At 44.4% G+C, this 19,561-nt stretch overlaps 1 protein-coding gene across 5 annotated transcripts in view; it reads right to left on the reverse strand.

The window, feature by feature from the left end:
* The window catches only part of ARHGAP20 (Rho GTPase activating protein 20), a 216,325-nt gene extending 201,524 nt beyond the window's left edge, over positions 1-14,801 (reverse strand). Inside the window, exon 1 of one of the 5 annotated variants that reach the window (XM_061440245.1) lies at positions 14,681-14,801. Coding sequence is in view for 2 of the 5 variants with exons in the window: in XM_061440241.1 (XP_061296225.1) it covers positions 14,215-14,319 (105 nt within the window). In the remaining 3 variants the exon portion in view is untranslated. Of the gene's footprint in view, positions 1-1,612; positions 2,795-13,797; positions 14,171-14,214; positions 14,516-14,680 lie in introns of those variants that run through there. The other 4 variants (XM_061440241.1, XM_061440244.1, XM_061440242.1 and 1 more) reach the window with 4 other exon arrangements.
* Between the last annotated feature and the right edge of the window lie 4,760 nt (positions 14,802-19,561).

Genomic DNA, 19,561 nt, shown 5'->3' on the forward strand with positions numbered 1-19,561 from the left:
CTGCTAGGTCGCTTCAGTTGTGTCTGACTCTGTGCGACCCCATAGATGGGCTCACCAGGCTCCCCCATCCCTGGGATTCTCCAGTCAAATATTTAAAATTAGCACAGTATTAAATTAAGGGCTTTGAGGAAAGCTTTTAAGACTCTAAAGTTTCAAAGACAGAAAAAATGCTTAATCAAATTTACAACTTAGTTTACTCAAATTCGACTCAATCCTTTGTGGGTGATCTGAACAATTCAGTGAGCAATGAACTGTTTCTTGTCTTCCCTACACACCTGAACCACTAACTTGTGGAGACATACCCCAAAGGCAGTGGCCCTTCAAGGCAAAAAGGAAATTATTTCTACCCCTGCCCCTTGCATCTACATCCTATTATCACAAGGTTTCGACCACTGGACGAGCTAAAGCTTCCCACTATCGTCGCTTTGGCCAGTGATGAGTATGATCTTCTATTTACTCATAATAATCCCAGCCAGAATCAGTTTGGGCATTTATTTAAAGCAAATGTCATCACAGAACAGACTACTATAAAGGGATATAATTTCTTTCTGAGATTAAGAAACGTTTTACTTTCGGCCATATTTCCTGTTTCTGTGAGATAAGCACTTGGAAATAAAATAAATAGGAGATCTATGTAATGGAGAAGAATGGGCACTTGGCATTGAACCTAAACTCTGGATGCTGGTTCTGTCACTTCTCAGAGTCTTCTCTGCAAAATGACAAAAACTGTTTGACCTACCACAAAGAATAAGATTTTACATGTGAAAGCCCTTTGACAGGGAACGCACCATGACAGTATAACATACAGAGGAAAGCTTTAGAGTGTGTAAGTACCATATATAATAAATATGAGGATAGTAGAACTCCCCTTCTACATTTTTATTTGTTCCTCTCATATAGATATCTAAAGTACCACTATGGGCCTTCAAATTGACTGGACTTTCTTCTTTGATGAAGCCACCAGTTTCAAACTCGAGTCATGATTCCCTTTCAGCATCACCCTGGAGTATGCAAGTTCAATCACTGATGCTCTCTCCCTAGTAATCCTATTATAGGGCAGGGCTTCACTAAAATATCACATCACAGTCCACAGGAAGTGCTGCTATTTGTACACCCATGCCACACTCTAACAGAGGGGCTCTCTGGTTGCTCCAGCGCCCATCCACCTGCATGAAGGCTCAGGGGCTGAATGTATCAGATGCTGTTGGAAAACTCTTCCTTGCAGCAATCTCTCACTTTACTCTTGCAGAAGGGAAGAGTACAGTGATCAAATCCAACATCATAATGGTAAAACAAACAAACAAAAAAAAAAAAACCACAGCGTATCAAATAAGAATAAAAACCAGGCCAAGGTCTGACCAGATTTATATATACTATAACATATTAAAGTCTACTATGGAAGCTGAGGTTCAAGACATTGACTGTAGGCATAGAAGAGGAAATACAGAAACTCTCCTAGGTATAAATTAGGACCCAGGTAAATGGGAAAAGCAAAAGGCCACAGAGCAGCTGAGCTGTCCAGACCCTTGAAACATGAGCTGATGTGGGCACGCACAGATTTCATTTTCAGAGTCCACACACACGTGACCAGACACCCAGAAACAGGTTTTACCTTTCAGTTGTTCCATGTGACAGCTGTCTGTCAAAACTAGGTCAAGGCTGCTCAGCCCAGCACGGACATACTGATAGGGCTTTTCTGCTGTCAGCTGGATATTTCTAATCTAAACCTGTCCTGGAGAAAGAAAATCATACTGATACAAAATTATAACACACACTGGGCCGTGATACCTACAAGACCCATTCTTGGTGGCTGACAAAAGGGATTTTCCTCTAACTCTTTCCAATCTCCCACATTGTGGCCAAGTCTTCAGTACGTAAACAAAAGCGAAGCATCACCCCACCCCAGGCTGCTTCAGTGTCTACCACCAAACTAAGCATTCACCTCGAAGGCTTTCTGTACACAATAGGACCTTAGAGTTCCTAGAATACTTAGGCACGAGTGATCTAGAACACTTGAGATAGCAACAGAATGGGAAAGCAAACTCACTTCGATGAAAGTACATTTTAAAGATATTCAGTAAGTTCAAGCTACTTAATATAACAAAATAACACAGATTGGGTGATTTACATGGCACACACTTATTTTTCATAGTTCTAGAGGTTAAGAAGTCCAAGGTCAAGGGGGTCAGCAGATTTAGTTCTTGGTGATAGCTCTCTTCCCAGTTTGCAGACAGCTGCCTTTCTGTTGGAGCCTCACACGGGGGACACAGAGAAGAAGCTTTCTGGTCTCTTGTATGGGCGGTAATCCCAACATGGGGATTCTGCCCTCATGATCTCATCTAAGCTAACTATTTTCCAAAGGCCCCTATCTCCAAATACAGTTGACCCTTGAGGGACACAGATCTGAACTGCACAGGTCCATTTCCACACGAATTTATTTCAATAAATATGTACTACAGTACTATACCATATGAGGTTGGCTGAATATGTAGATGTAGAACCATGGATAGAGAGTGTCCAATGTCAAGTTCTAAGTGGATTTTTTGACTGCATGGAGGGTGACAATGTCTAACCTCCACATTGTTTAAGGGTCAACTGTATTATCATACTGGGGGTTATGACCTCAACCTTTGAGTTTCAGGAGACACGAACATTCAGTCTGTAACAGAGGTTTTTGTCAAATACTCAGGAGACTGAGGGATATGAGTCACGAAACTCCAAACTCCATCAAATCACACTAATAAAATGTACATATATATCTTCAAAGCACTGTGTATATGACTCTATGTACATATAAGTATGCATAACCCCCTTTGCGGAGAAGGCAATGGCAACCCACTCCAGTACTCTTTCCTGGAGAATCCCAGGTATGGTGGAGCCTGGTGGGCTGCCGTCTATGGGGTTGTAGAGAGTTGGACAGGACTGAAGTGACTTAGCAGCAGCAGCAGCAGCCCCCTTTGCAGCAATGTCTCTTTGGGCTTCCCTGGTGGCTCAGATAGTAAAGAATCCTCTTGCAATATGGGGAAGACCGGGGTTCTATCCTGGGTTGGGAAGATCCCTGGAGAGAGAATGGCTACCCACTCCAGTATCCCTTGCCTGGAGAATGCCATGGACAGAGGAGCCGGGTGGGCTGCAGTCCATGGGGTCGCTGAGGGTTGGACGAAACCGAGCGACTTCACTTTCACTTTCACACATTGGAGAAATGGCAACCCACTCCAGTGTTCTTGCCTGGAGAATCCCAGGGACGGGGGAGCCTGGTGGCCTGCCGTGTATGGAGTTGCACAGAGTTGGACACGACTGAAGTGACTTAGCAGCAGCAGTATGTTCATTAAGTGGTATGTGGCCCTATAAGGCACAAGACCACTTTATGTCCAAAGGAACAGCCATCAAGTCCTGGATGGCAGCATGAGGAGAGGGAAAGGATTCAGAACCCAGATTATCCAAGTTCAAGGTTTCCTTTTCTGAAGGTGCCATCAGCTGTCTCACTTCTCCCAGGCTACTAAACATATTCCACCTCTTGCCCTGCAGACCTTCCACCAAATCCTAAAATTAGAACAGTGAAGGGACGGAGAGTGATAAAGTGCTTCATAACAACCTTCACTTCAGAACCAAAAAGCAACAACTGCACTGCTTAGGAATCTGTGACTTGTGAATTTCTGGTCAATAAGCTACAACTCTCTGTGAGGACTCAATCTTCAAAGTTGACAAGTATTTTTTACATAGATGTATAGAAATAAAATATAATTTTCATTTTATAAAAAACAATGTATTCTCTTCTAATACATGAATGTTAGAGTCACAAAATAATAAGTTTTCTTTTGCTATGTTAAAATGCACTATTGTGTTCACATCGTAAGTGAAAATTTACTATGGAAGCAAGCTTTTTCTTACACTCAAGATTTATCGTATTAAAATGTTTACTGAATTGAGAGTTTCAGCTACATTTCCCACACCCAATTTTCCATGGTGGAAACATCTAAGACACAGGATTCAGTGCACCCACACATAACTTGAAATATAGTTCTTTGAGTTTGGAGAACATGCCAAAATTTCCAACAGCAAGCAGGACTGAGATATCAGCACGGAAAGAAGGTCTCCTGAAGAGCTCCTCAAATATGCTGCTGCTGCTGCTGCTAAGTCACTTCAGTCATATCCAACTCTGTGTGACCCCATAGACGGCAGGCCACCAGGCTCCCCCATCCCTGGGATTCTCCAGGCAAGAACACTGGAGTGGGTTGCCATTTCCTTCTCCAATGCATGAAAGTGAAAAGTCAAAGTGAAGTCGCTCAGTTGTGTCTGACTCTTAGCAACCCCATGGACTGCAGCCCACCAGGCTCCTCCGTCCATGGATTTTCCAGGCAAGAGTACTGGAGTGGGGTGCCATTGCCTTCTCTGCCTGAAATATGAGCGCCTTATATAAAATACCTGAAAATGACAGATAGCAAAGCAAAATGACCACAAATTTCCAAAGAGATTATCAATGACTGTGTCCCTGATTGTCACTATTAGTCCATATTTACTATGAAGGTTAATATTGTGTCAACTTATTATTATTATTATTGACATGTGTCCACATGTCCACAGCCATGCCCAGGTTACGTATTATCTCTGGGTGTGTCTGTTGAGGGTATTTTCAAGATGACATTAGCATTTGAATAAGCAGTCAGTAAAGCAGGTTTCCTCCCCATCATTCAATCATTCATCATTCGCCTTTACAGAACAAGAAGTGGAGGAAAGAGGAATTTGCCCCCTTTTTCCGCCCTCACTGTCCAGCTAGAGTATCTCATTTCCTCTGGTTCTCAGGAAAGACTACACCACCTTCCTCCCTGTGGATGGCAATCAAGGGACTCCTACCCCTGTCTGTTTCTCTGAAGAACCCTGACTGGTACCTTTATCTAATGGCGGTACTGGACGTAATATTCAGTGGTACACAGAGAAGGTAGAGACTCTGCTCTCCGAAGGGCAAAATTACCTCTCAGGAGAAAAACTTCTCAGATCTGCTTTGCTCCACTGGTTATGTAAAATTCAAATCTACTCTCTCCTACATCTTATGTTGCAATTAATAGAAAATGCATCTGTAGTCTAGCTGGAAAGAGAAACAGAGTCGGAAAATCTGGGTTCAAATTTTCAGCTCTGCTGCTTGCCACACACAGCCCTGGAGGGCTCCCTGCCTTTCCTCTAAGAGTGCATTATTAACAACGCCTACCATGCAGCTTACGTATGTTATGTATAGTGAGGCATTTACTCAAAGAAGTTTATAAAACTTTTCCTTTCCTCTTCCATATATTACAAACAGTAAACTCTTACCTTTTTTCCTCAAGCTTCTACCTTAGAATATTTGATATTTATGACCTTCAAGGGTGACTGCTTTGATGATGCATGTTATGGATCTAATTATTATACTTGTGCCCCATAAATCCATATGATGAGGTGCTGACCCCCAATGGAACGCTACTACGAGGCAGGGGTCTCTGGGAAGTAATTAGGTTTAGATGAAGTCTTGAGAGTGGGGCTGCTCTGACAAAGTTAGTGCCTTTGTAAGAAGAAACCAAAGATATCCAACTCCATCTCCATCTCTCCCTCCCCGTCTTTCCCTCATCTCCCTCACTGCTTTTCTTCTCACTCAATCTCGCATGTGAGGACACGACAATAATTGGAAGCCAAGAAGAAGACTCTCACCAGCAACTGAACTGGCTGGCACCCAGATCATGGGAATTCACAACCTCCACAACTGCAGGGAATAACTGTCTGTTGTTTAAGCCTCCAGTTGACTGTATTTTGTTACAGCAACCTGAGCTGAATAAGACAAATAGCATTCACTCATTTGCATGTAAATGTTCTTGTATTAAATCCAAGGAAATAAAACTCTTTTTATTGCTTTATAGGTACTTTCACCTGGTACTTGTGAAAAATTCCTGATGGCTTCTGCATTTTTTCGAAAGTGTTTTTATATATTTTCTCCTTTGACCCATAAAAAACAACCTTGTGAGATATACAGGATATGGATTATTATCCCCATTTTACAAACAAAGAAACAAAAACAAAACACAGAAGTTCAGAAGTCACACCAGTTTAACAGAGGATGTTTCTGATTAGAAACAAAATCTATTTCAGTTTTTGGTATTTCCAGACTGCTCTTAGCCAAAACAATCTCTCAGGTACCTGATTTTATGCCACTCACTTTGTGAATAACATCACAAAGTGTTCAGTAGGATACGGGCTTAACTATGGGCATAATATTTTTCTCAGTTCCAAAGAATTAGAAGTCTTACTCACCAAGATGTTTCATTCAAACCCCAGGGCAAGACACACACATGGTTTAAAATTGGCTCTCAGGGGTGTTCTACCATGAATTGCTATAAACACATTTGGACACAGAGAATGTAGAAATAAAAGCCAGAATGAAGTGTATAATGGCAGTACTCTTGCCTGCAAAATCCCATGGATGGAGGAGCCTGGTAGGCTGCAGTCCATGGGGTCGATAGGAGTCAGACACGACTGAGTGACTTCACTTTCACTTTTCACTTTCATGCATTGGAGAAGGAAATGGCAACCCACTCCAGTATTCTTGCCTGGAGAATCCCAGGGACGGGGAGCCTGGTGGGCTGCCGTCTCTGGGGTCACACAGAATCAGACACAACTGAAGCGACTTAGCAGCAGCAGCAGCAGTTATACTTTTTAATGTTGGAGCTATTTTTAAATCCTTTTGCTTTGATTTTCTGTGCCTACAAGTCTCTCTTCCCTCCTCAAAACCTATCTTATTTAAAGACTTTTCAATTAGTGTGTGAAACCAACGGGTCTGGGGGCTTGAAAATTATAAAAATCATCATCCCTAACTAAAATCATTCTAATAAGTGCTGCCATTTCATTTCACAAAAACTGTTCTATTCAAACAGGGACGCGCTCAAGGATATGTTATCCAGGATTCTATCCATAATGCATTATCTATTGCTGATATTAATATTGTACTCTAGAATCACACTTTTAGAAAATACCATACAAATCTACTGTCTATTCTTTTCAAGAGCCTCAATTACGGAAAACTTTCTATTTTTGGAAACAGTCAAATCATCCCACTAACAAAGAAAGGTGGGTGAACCAGCTAGGTGATCCCCCTTGAGGTTAAAATAATAAATGTAGCTATTAAGTGACTGACTTCTTTTACAGCATTTACAAACTAGGTCCTAAAACATATTATGTGCTTTGCTACCTCAGGACCTTTGAACAACTGCTCCCATTTCCTGGAATCTTTTTATTGCATGATCTTTTTCATCAGTAAAAGAGTTAGTTCAGTTCAGTTCACTTGCTCATTTGTGTCCGACTCTGCGACCCCATGAATCGCAGCACGCCAGGCCTCCCTGTCCATCACCAACTCCTGGAGTTCACCCAAACTCATGTCCATTGAGTTGGTGATGCCATCCAGCCATCTCATCCTCTGTCGCCCCCTTCTCCTCCTGCCCCCAATCCCTCCCAGCATCAGGGTGTTTTCCAATGAGTCAACTCTTCACATGAGGTGGCCAAAGTATTGGAGTTTCAGTCTCAGCATCAGTCCTTCCAATGAACACCCAGGACTGATCTCCTTTAGAATAGACTGGTTGGATCTCCTTGCAGTCCAAGGGACTCTCAAGAGTCTTCTCCAACACCACAGCTCAAAAGCATCAATTCTTCGGCACTCAGCTTTCTTCACAGTCCAACTCTCACATCCATACATGACCATTGGAAAAACCATAGCCTTGACTAGACAGATCTTTGTTGACAAAGAAATGTCTCTGCTTTTTAATATGCTGTTTAGGTTGGTCATAACTTTCCTTCCAAGGAGTAAGCGTCTTTTAATTTCATGGCTGCAATCACCATCTGCAGTGATTTTGGAGCCCCCTAAAATAAAATCAGCCACTGTTTCCACTGTTTACCCATCTATTTCCCATGAAGTGATGGGAACAGATGCCTCTAGGGAAATGTAAATCAAATCCAAAATGAAATACAACTTTCTACCCTCTGTTGTTATTTAGTCACTAAGTTGGGTCTGACCCCTTTGCGACCCCATGGACTGCTGTCTACCAGGCTCCTCTGTCCATTGGATTTCCCAGGCAGGGATACTAGAGTAGGTTGCCATTTTCTTCTCCAGGGGATCTTCCTAACTCAGGGATCGAAACAGCATCTCTGGTATCTCTGCGTTGGCAGATGGATTTTTTACCACTGAGCCACCAGGGAAGACCTTCTATCCTCTAGGATGATCAAAATTAAAAAGACAGATAATAAGTGTTGGTGAAGATGTAGAGAAATTGGACTTTTACGCACTGTTAATGGGAATGTAAAACCACTTTGGAAAATAATTTGACAGTTTATTAAAACGTTAAACATACACTTAAATTATGACCCAGGCTCAACATTTAAGTATTTTTCCAAAAGAAGTGAAAGCACAAGTCCATATAAAGACTTGTACATGAATGTTCAGAGCAGCTTTGTTCATAGTATCCCAAACCAGGAAAAAAACAAAATAGCCATAAACAGGTGAATGGATAAACAAACTGTGCTTTATCCACATGATAGAATACTACTGAGTACTGATCTGCACACAAATAAAATGGGTGAATCTCAAAATAATTAAACTGAATTAAAGAAGACAGACAAAAAGAATACATAGTATGATTCCATTTACATAAAATTCTTTAAAATGCAAATTAACCAACAGCGACAGAAAGCAGACCAGTGGTTGCCTAGAAATTGGGAGGGGACAAAGGGATTAGAAAGGGACATGAGGAGACTTTAAGGAATGATAAATATGTTCATCATCTTGGCTGTGGTCATGGTATCAGAGTTGTATAATGTGCCAAAATCTATTGATTTATGTACTTTAAACATGTACAGCTTATTGTATGCCAAGTATACCTCAAAAATCTGTTAAAATTTTTTAATTGCTCAGTTGTACCAGCCACACATCAAGAGCTCAATAGCTACGTAACAGCTGCTGCTGCTGCTGCTGCTGCCAGGTCACTTCAGTCATGTCCGACTCTGTGCGACCCCATAGACGGCAGCCCACCAGGCTCCCCCATCCCTGGGATTCTCCAGGCAAGAACACTGGAGTGGGTTGCCATTTCCTTCTCCAATGCATGAAAGTGAAAAGTGAAAGGGAAGTCACTCAGTCCTGTCCGACTCTTTGCAACCCCATGGACTGCAGCCTACCAGGCTCCTCCATCCATGGGATTCTCCAGGCAGGAGTAATGGAGTGGGGTGCCATCGCCTTCTCCAATGTAACAGCTAGTGTCCATTAAATTGGACATTGTAAATAAAGACTGGTTTTGCCATTGTCGAAAGTTCCAGTTAACAGTCATGCTCCAGGCGTCAGCAAACTACACAACAGATTTACCTCTTATTTTTCTAAATAAAGTTTTATTGGAATATAGTTATGCCCACTTATTTATACATTGTCTATGGATGCTTTAGCATGACAGTGGCATAGTAGGTAGCTGCAACAGAGACCTTATGGTCTACAAACCTAAATTATTCACTATCTGGCTCTCTGAAAAGATTTGCTGATCTTGCTATAAATCATAAACCCTGAACAAGAGGGTCATATCTATTCCTGCTGACTGCTGTACATAACCCAGCTTATATTTAATAAGTACCTAATATATAGCTTCCCTGGTGGCTTAGATGGTAGAGTTTGCCTGCAATGTGGGAGACCTGGGTTCGATCCCTGGGTTGGGAAGATCTCCTGGAGAAGGAAATAGCAACTTATTCTTGCCTGGAAAATCCCATGGACAGAGGAGCCTGGAGGGATACAGTCTGTGGGGTCACAAAGAGTTGGACACGACTGAGCGACTGACACACACATAATATGGAGCACTGTCCTAGGAATTGAGGCAGCAGCCTTGAACAACACAGAAAACATCCCTAGTCTCATGGTGTTCACAATCTGGTGAGCGGTTCAGGTAACACAACCAAGAAGGAAATAAGAATATACAAGGCAAGACTGAATACTGAGATAAGAACAAAACAAAAGGCACAGGGCATGACTGAGGGGCAACTTCCACTTGGGTAATCAGAACAGGCCTCTGGGAGAACCTAAGATGGGAACGACATGAAAGAATCAACACTGCAAAGATCTGCGGCAAAAAAAAAGACAATAGCAACACCAAAGCCTCAGAACAGAATGGATTTGATGACTCGATGTGTGAAAAAGAAGGCCCATGTGGCTGGAGAATACACAAACAAGGCAGGAAAGGCAGATGAGGTGAGAGGAGTAGGGAGGGCTAAAAAGAGGAGTTTCAATTTTATTCTAAATATGACAGAAAGCCACAACACGATTTTACACAGTTAGAAACATGATCAATTTACATTTTTGAAGATCACTCTGGAGCTTCTAAATGGTGACTGGGTCAGGTAAAAACCAAAAAGGTGTTAGACAAGTTAGTGGATTTCTACAAAGGTTTAAGTGAGAGATGATAGTGGTTTGGCTTGGACTACAATGACAGCAGTGGAGATGAAGTGAAGAAATTCAAGATATGTTTTGAAGTGACAGTGGACTAGCATTTCCGATGGTTGTTGTAGACTGAGGACATAAATACCAGATTTTTGGCTTAAACAACTGGGACAAAGTAGTGTGAATTACAAACACGGTGGGAAGTACAAACATAAGAGCTAACATATGCTAATATTCACTCCATTTCACATTAAATTTTTCTATCTTGAGAGTTACATACTATTGTTATTTTCATTTTACAAATAGGAAACTGGAAAGGTTAAGTAACTGACCTAGATTTGAAGGCTAGTACAAACACAATGTAGACTTGAACCAGGTCAGTTCAGTTCAGTTGCTCAGTCATGTCCGCCTCTTTGCCCACTGTGAACCATAGCATGCCAGGCCTCCCTGTCCATCACCAACTCCTGGAGTCCACCTAAACCCATGTCCATCGAGTCGGTGATGCCGTCCAACCATCTCATCCTCTGCCATCCCCTTCTCCTCCTGCCCTCAATCTTTCCCAGTATCAGGGTCTTTTCCAATGAGTCAGCTCTTTGCATCAGGTGGCCAAAGTATCGGAGTTTCAGCTTCAGCATCAGTCCTTCCAATGAACACCCAGGACTGATCTCCTTTAGGATGGACTGGTTGGATCTCCTTGCAGTCCAAGGGACTCTCAAGAGTCTTCTCCAACACCACTGTTCAAAAGCATCAGTTCTTCGGCACTCAGCTTTCTTTATAGTCCAACTCTCACATTCATACATGACTACTGGAAAAACCATAGCTTTGACTAGACAGATCTTTGTTGACAAAGTAATATCTCTGCTTTTTAATATGCTGTCTAGGTTGGTCATAACTTTCCTTCCAAGGGGTAAGCGTCTTTTAATTTCATGGCTGCAATCACCATCTGCAGTGATTTTGGAGCCCCCAAAAATAAAGTCTGACACTGTTTCCACTGTTTCCCCATCTATTTACCAGGTCATCAAACTCCAAATTTCACCACACTGTGCAAAACTGCCTTTTCAATAGTAGTTCCTAGGAATATGAACCATATTCTAGACAATGGCAGTACCACTGGATTTTAATTTTCAGGATGACTAGTTTGAAAGATGCTACAGTTTTGCTTGTCCTTCAGGGACTATTAATTAAGATCAACTTGTTTTCATAAAGTAAAAGATGTAATAGTCTGCTATATACACTTTTCAAAGCACTTTCACCACTATCTTCTCTTTGATACTCCTTTTACGAATGAGGAAACTAAAGCAAGTGATTTCCTCAACATCACTCAGATAGTAACAGAGATAGGACTAAAAGCCAAGTGAACCCATTCCATACAGTAGTCTGGCCAATAACATTGTCTTTAAAAAATGCTGAATATTCAGTAAGAAACACATTTTTCTCCACTACCCCAAATGCACATACATATACATAAATAAAACAGAGCAAAAAGTCATACAAAGCAATCTTTACCCCTACTACTGTGCCAATACTTTCTGTTCTATTTCATTTTTTAAAATGCTGACTGCAACTGACAATTTCAACAACACTGATCCAAGTCTCAGTAATTAACAGCAGTAGTACAACAGCATAGTAGACATTTTAAGAAATAAGTCTCATGATTCACTAGGACTACCAAGCACTAAAAAGGTAAGAGGAAACATAAAAAAGATCAATCTGCTGAGTATTTGGGATACAAGAAGATTGTAGTCCATGAGAGTGTAAATGGCAATGATTCTGAGTTACAATTTGGAAATTTTATTATAATTAATTACTATTGCTATGGAGGTCTCAAATCAAACAGATACACCTACTCACATTTAAAACAGGCAGAGATGCACATTTCTGGAAAAATATTAAAAGAAAATATATAATATATGTTAAAATATTAAAAGTAAAAATATAAAAAGCAGTTCGTCAATAAACACAAGTCTTCAATTTTGCTTTTGCCCTAAAGGGAGTAAAAAGCTGTAGAAAGACCAAGCAGGCAAAACCTATTTCCTTTTTTAAAAAAGAAAAAGAAAAAGACTGGATTGATAGTGTGACAAATCATTACGTTTTATAATGCAGGACAAAAATGGCTTAAGATGCACAACAATCTTTCATTTATTGAAGAAATACTTCTTGATTGGCCAAGCTACTCTCATGCTTTCTTGCTTAATTACCATTAGCCAAAAAAAAAAAAAAAAAAAAAAAGATGAGATGTGTTCTGGCATACAAATACTTTATTTTCCCCTATTTCTTAAGTTTACAAGAATAAAATTTGCTTTTAAACTATGTTGATTACTGAATAGTCATACAATGCCAACCTAGCAAATTCTCTCTCTCTCTCTCTCTCTCTCTCTCTGCATATCTGAAGGGGAAAAGCGACAAGGACAAACCGCAGCCTCCATATATCAAAGACAGAGCCAGCACTACAGCAGATACATCATCAAGTTCACTGACACTCCTAGATGGCTCTGCAACAGGGTCAAGGTCCCTGGGTGCTCACAGAAACTTCTACACTCCGCACCAACCTCACTTCTTTTCTACTGACCTCCAGCCAACCCAGGATTCTGCTGGGCAAAATCATGAAAGGCAGTAAGATCCGGACAACGAGGGAGCCTGCGTAGCCCCTTAAGGTTCCAATGATACAAACGTATTGAAGCATTCCTCAAGATGTTTTTTAAGGATGACTTAGATTATCCCGCTAGTCCCATTTTTCTTTTGTTTTCCCCCAACAGAAGCTGGAAGGTCACCACCAGGACACAGAGCAAAAACGGCCAAATATCAGAAGGGGGAGGGGAGGAGCGAGAGCAGAAAAGGCTAGAAGCACCCAAATCAATTCCTCCGAGAGCCAAGCCGCAGAGGCCGGCAGCTCGCGACCGCTTGCACTTGCTGAGGGAACCATTCCAAAGAAACCTGACCCGATTGGAGTCAGCACGCCGCTCGGCGGCCGCGTTTATCCTAAAGGAACGCTACAAGTTGTTGCCCGCATCCTTGCTCCCGGCTCTGACGGGGGCCGCGCGCACCTCCCGCAACCCGGCCCCGCGGAGCCCCGGGGGCCAGCGGACGAGCGCAGGTTGCGGGCCCCACCGCCGCCGCCCACCTGCCCCTCCAGTCCGGTTCCCAGCCGAACTGGCCCTCCGCGTCCCCGGGCGTCAACCGTTAGCATCCCCAGCACAGCTGCAAAGGCTGACCACCGCCTTGCAGTGACCCGGGGTCATTCCGGGTCTCGTTCCCCCGCCTGCAAGCACCCCACCCGGCCGCCCCTCGCCCTGCAAAACCCCGCGGAGCGGCCGCGGGGCCGCGTCCAGGTGAGGGGCTGAGAGCCCCACGGGCGCTGCTCTCCGGCCGCCTACCTTCCCAACGCGCGGTCGCCGCGCCAGGGCGGATCGCCTCGGCCCTGGCGATCTCGGAGCTGACCCCGTCAGGTGCCGATGAGCGCCTGAGGGACCTCGGGGAACCCCGGGGCCGGGCACCCGGCGGGGCTGGGGAGGGCGATGGCGCAAAAGCGGCCCGCGAGCCCCGCCTGAGGGAGGAGGGCGGCGGATGAGGACGGAGAGGGCGGCCGCCCGGCTCACTAGGAGAGCGACACTGACTCTAGACACGACGAGCCCGGGGGTGCCGGGGTGACCTGGGGAGACGGGAAGGCAGGCATGGCCTCGTACAGACGCGGCGGGTCTCGAGCCTCGAGCGTTAAATACCCGCGGCGTCCGACCCGCGCAGCGGCGAAGGGCGCGCGCGGGCGGCGGCGGGGCCCCGCTCGGCGTCCTCACCTTCTTCGTGCCGGGGCCGCCGGCGATCCGAGACACTCCTGTCAGGGAAGAGGAGCGCCCCGGCTGTCCCCCTAGAGTCTCCTGCTGGGGGGACATCGCTTCCATGAAGAGCGCTTGAGAGCAAATCCCAGCCCAGGAGGAGGTTAGGCTGGCATGTCCGCGGGACGGCGGCCGGACAGGCGAGGGCGCGCGGGACCGAGACGGGCGGCCGCGCTCAAGCGGCGAGCCGGGCTCCGGGGGCGAGCCGCGCGCCTCCCGTCGGGGCCATGTACCGCCGCCGCAGGGTTTGCCGCGGCGACGGCCCGTCAGCTCCGCGGCCGCCCCGCCTCGGGCCCGCCCCTCGGCGCCTGGCGCCCAGCGCCGGGCCCGCCCCCGGCCGCGGCCCACACAGCGCCGACCCTTACCGCGGCGTGCCACGGCGCGCGCCTTCCTAGATATTATATTAGGGAACGGGCGACCGACTGACCTCGGTCCGCGCCTCCGAGTGCGGTCAGCTCACCCAGCGGTATCACGAACGCGGGCCTCTAGCGCGGACGCGCGCCTCTGCAGGCGCTCGAGCCACTTGCACCCGGCTCCATCCCTTCCCGCCCCGCGGCACCGCGTGCGGCGGCGCGGCTGTGGCCACCTCAGCCTGAACGGAGGAGTGGCGGCTATTCCCGCCTCGCTCTCGGCCGACAGCGGCGGGGTCCCCCGCCCCTCCCCCGGCGGGGAGGCCGGGGATGGAGGCGCACGTCGCTGAGGGCCGCACAGTGGAAGCCCGCGGTCCCGCACGCTAGCCTGCTCCCGGACCGGCGCGGGCTCTGCAGCCCACGCACGATTTGCACCCCGGCGGCAGCCCCCGCACGATTTGCACCGGCGGTTTCCGCTGTCTGCAGGCTGCAGAAACCCGGGCATTCCAAGCGTGTAAGCTCAATTAAGGAAAATGCGGCAGAGAGAGGGCTCTGAAATTTGGCTTAGCTGTTGAGAAGGCTACAATATGTGGAAGTGTTTATCAGATATCTGCGCTGAGAGCATAACTTCCTGTCAGCCCAAATAGTGGCAAATTTTTTAAAGGCCAGAGAATAATCAGAGGGAAGGGATTTGGAGCTTACTCGGGCTGAGTTGAGCACCGCCGTACTTTGCAGGACTGGCTGACTAGGGAGGCTGGTTCGGTAGGTGGCATTCTTCCCTTGGAGTCAGGACTCCATAAAGGATGGTTTGGTGATGAAGGACGCAGCTCGAGGATACTAGCTTGTGGAAGAGGTTTGTTTTTGTGGTAAGAAAAAACAGCGGTTCCTGCCGGATTGGGCTGTTATCGAGTCAGATTATAGAAGAATAGGGTTCTGGCCAGCACTGTTCCAAAGCAAAAGTTGCTGTCCAAAACACACCCACACACTACCATCACCACTAACCCCACAATTGTTATTGTGGAAATAAGGGGAGAAAATAGTCCAGTCCATTTTATGCCTTGCACATATCACATTGTTTAAAGTAGGCTTGTTACATCGGCTTTGTAAATCACACACACACACACAGATATATATATATATATATATATATATATATATATATGTAAATTATATACACCCACACAGACACAGATTTTCAGGGTGACTCTGCTGCTTAGAGCCATGTCCAGACAGGGCTTTGCATTCACCCTTGAGGTTTCTTGGAATTTTACACTTTACACTGCAGAGGGTTTTGCAGCTCTTTTCATTCCTTGTTGAAACCATGCTATTATGATTCCTATCTTGCATGGGTGATTTCAGTTTTTCTTACTGTTTCGTTTTTTAATTTCAAGAATTAAAAAATATTTAATGTAATTTACATGTTATGTTTAAGGCTTATTGTCTTCTAGAGACGAGAACTCTTTGTTGTTGTTGTTCATCCCAAGTGCCTATAGCCGTGTCTGGCACATTAAATGTTGATTCAATAAATGAATGAGACACAAAAGGGATATAAAATAGATCCAGAAGAGCCAGGCTAGACTTGATTATTTCACTGAGTGTGTGCTCATTGGCTAAGTCATATCTGACTCTTTGCAACCCCAGGGACTGTAGCCCGCCAGGCTCCTCTGTCCATGGAATTTTCCCAGGCAAGAATACTAGAGTGGGTTGCTATATCCTTGAAACGATCTTTCCGACCCAGGGATCTAACCCATGTCTCCTGCTTGGCAGTCAGACTCTTTACTACTGAGCCAGGAGGGAAGCCTCATTGCATTGAGAGCCTTGTGTATTATCAGGTGTTTATTTTGAGGTATATACCTCATGCTCCAAATCAAAGTAGTATTTATATTGCATATAAGTAAGTAAGTAAGTTAAATCGTTCAGTCGTGTCTGACTCTTTGCGACTCTATAGACTGTAGCCTACCAGGCTACTCTGTCCATGGGATTTTCCAGGCAAGAGTACTGGAGTGGGTTGTCATATCCTTCTACAGGGGATCTTCCCAACCCAGGGATAGAACCCAGATCTCCCGCATTGTAGGCAGACGCTTTACCGTCTGAGCCACGAGGGAAGTCCTTATAGTGCATATATGGGACACCTACTTTTACTTCTTACTTTCTGAGTGCTTTTATTTCAAAATCCATTGGTTTTGATTTGCATAGAAAACCATCCTACCCCTCTCCTGTAAGGAGTTTGGAGGGAGGTCTCACTTCCTAAATAAAATTGAGTTTGCTCAGATTAATATGATCACCAGTGTATTGACTGAAGAACACAAATCAGATAATATCACTTCTCTGCTAAAACTTTCTTTGGCCTGCTGTGTCTATGGAATGAATTTCAAAAGTTGTACTACAGATGTCAGTACAGTTTGAAACCCTTGTCCTCAGTAGTTTCTTTTCTCATTTCTTACGCCTTTTCACCTCTCACCCTTTTCTCCCTCTCACTGAACTTATCTTGACCTCTCACATCTTCATGACTTTGAACGGGCTGTTCCCATTGCCTGGGAAATTTTATTTCCATATTTTCCAACCTCTTGCTTTAAACTTACTTATCTAGTGCAGGGTGCATAGTAAATAACCAATGAATATTTGTTACAGAAATAAATCTTCAACACTTAGGTTAATAATTAAATCAGGGAAATCTTCCTGACTTTAGTCCTCTTTAACCTCCACACACCAATCACCACACACACGGGGTTAAGCACACATTCTGCAGTAGTAACAGATAATGTTTATTGAGCACTTACTTTATACCACACTGTGCTAAGCATTCTACACATACTAAGTTACATAAATCTTCATAAAAATCCTACAGGGTAGATTCCTCACACCTTACTTTGCAAATGGAGAAACCAAGCCACAGAGACCTTAAATAACTTGTTAAACAGATGGTAAGTAGTGAAGCCAAACTTGGAAAAGCTGGGGAATTTGCTTCAGAACCACTTAACCATTTCCCTTAACCACTTGGCTATACTGCCTCTCCTGTGTATGGTTTCTTCTCTTTCTAGCACACAATACACTTTTCTCTTATCATCTATTTTACTTGCCTGTAAGCTCTGTGAAATTGAAGGTAAGATTTATTTGCCTTTTCTTCTCTGTGCCAGGCACACAATTATACTTTCAATGACTTTTTTGATGATTTACCTTTGAATGAATGAAGAATTGGAAACAACCATCCTACAAGGAAGATGCTCTGGTGGGGAGGAAACAATCCTAGGCTAGTCCTGTCATTCCTTAGACAGTAAAAACCATTTCCCCTGTCCTGGGAATGTTATGTTGTAGAAAAGGGTGATGCCAAAAAACAAAAGTGATGACAGGGCAGTTGAAGGAGTGTGATGACAATGCCTTGACACAAGCAGGATGTATCCAGAATATTTTGAAACCAACCATAAAGCAAAGTACTAAAAATAGCAACATGTAACAGCTGGAAAATACCAATAGCAGACCTTTAACAGGAACCAATCTAAGAATGAAAGCAAAAGGTTTTGCCAACTATTAGATTGACTAACAGTGAGTAAGTTTAGCTATAAAGGGAGACATCCGTGCAACTTGTTCATTCAATGTGTATTTATTATGTGCCTGCTATGTGCCAGACACTGTGCCAGGTACATAGAATATGGTCAAGATGAGTTCACAGGTGTAGTCCTTGTAAGCCTCAACATGCACACAAGAATCATAAGCAGTGTTATCCAAATATCCTAGAGCTGGGTTGTAAACGATGGCCCACAGAGTGAATTCAGGCATTTTTCAACATAAACACCTTTTTTTTTTTTTTTTTAAACTTGTTGGCAACCTTAAAAATCAAGATAATTTACATAAAAATCTAGGTGCTCTTGAAAAAATTCAGAAAATATTAGCAACACTCAGCTCATGTTCTGCAAGGCAACAATCAGCTAAAACTGAGTTCTGTTAATTACATTTCATGTTCACAACAACCCTGTGATTGTCATGGGCTTCCCAGGTGGCGCTAGTAGTAAAGAACCTGCCTGCCAATGCAACGCAGGAGACATAAGAGTCGCAGGTTTGATGCCTGGGTTGGGACGACCCCCTGGAGAAGGGCACAGCAACCCACTCCAGTATTCTTGCCTGGAGCATGCCATGGACAGAGGAGTCTGGCAGGCTGTGGTCCACAGGGTCGCAAACAGTCGGACATGACTGAAGCGACTTAGCACGTGCGCACCCATGATTGTCAAGTCATCACTGTCCCTGTGTTGGGGAACCACTAAAAGGTAAGACAATGGAAGAGGAAAAACTGGCAAGAGAGGGAGAGAACAGGGAAGAAAAGAATGAGAAACACCATGTGTATGTGTGTGTGTGTGTTTAAAGCCAAAGTAATAAGACTTTTTCAACAAGGGAGGTTGACAGTGTCTAGTGTTGCAAGAGATCAAGCCCTCTCCAAGGTGACTAGGAATCTTGATAGAAGAGAGCTTTTGACTTTAATTATCAAGATCAGATGTGGCGCTTTCTTTATCATCCTCGGTTAGAATCTCAAATGGGGCTGTTTCTTTACAGAACAAATCCCGGTTCTAAGAGTGGAAGCTTATGAAGTGGGAGGCATAGGAGTTAGAGAGAGGAGGAAGGAAAAGAGAAAAAGCTCAGACTAGGAAAAGAGCTAGGGGCCAGACCATGAAGGGCCTTGGACTGCATGATAAAAATTTGGTTATTTTCCAGGGAAAGTGGTAAAAAGGGAACCAGCATTATTTCATTTAACCTTGACCATCACAAAGATGTGGCAATTATTATGGTGGTGTGGTGGTTTAGTCGCTAAGTTATGTCCGACTGTGTTGCAACCCCAAGGTCTGTAGCCCACCACGCTCCTCTTTCAGGGGATTTCCCAGGCAAGAATATTTGAGTGGGTTGTCATTCCTTCTTCAGGGGATCTTCCTGACCCAAGGGTCGAACTTGTGTCTCCTGTTTGGCAGGCA

The sequence above is a fragment of the Bos javanicus genome, chromosome 15 (assembly GCF_032452875.1).
Source record: "Bos javanicus breed banteng chromosome 15, ARS-OSU_banteng_1.0, whole genome shotgun sequence".
Taxonomy (NCBI): domain Eukaryota; kingdom Metazoa; phylum Chordata; class Mammalia; order Artiodactyla; family Bovidae; genus Bos; species Bos javanicus.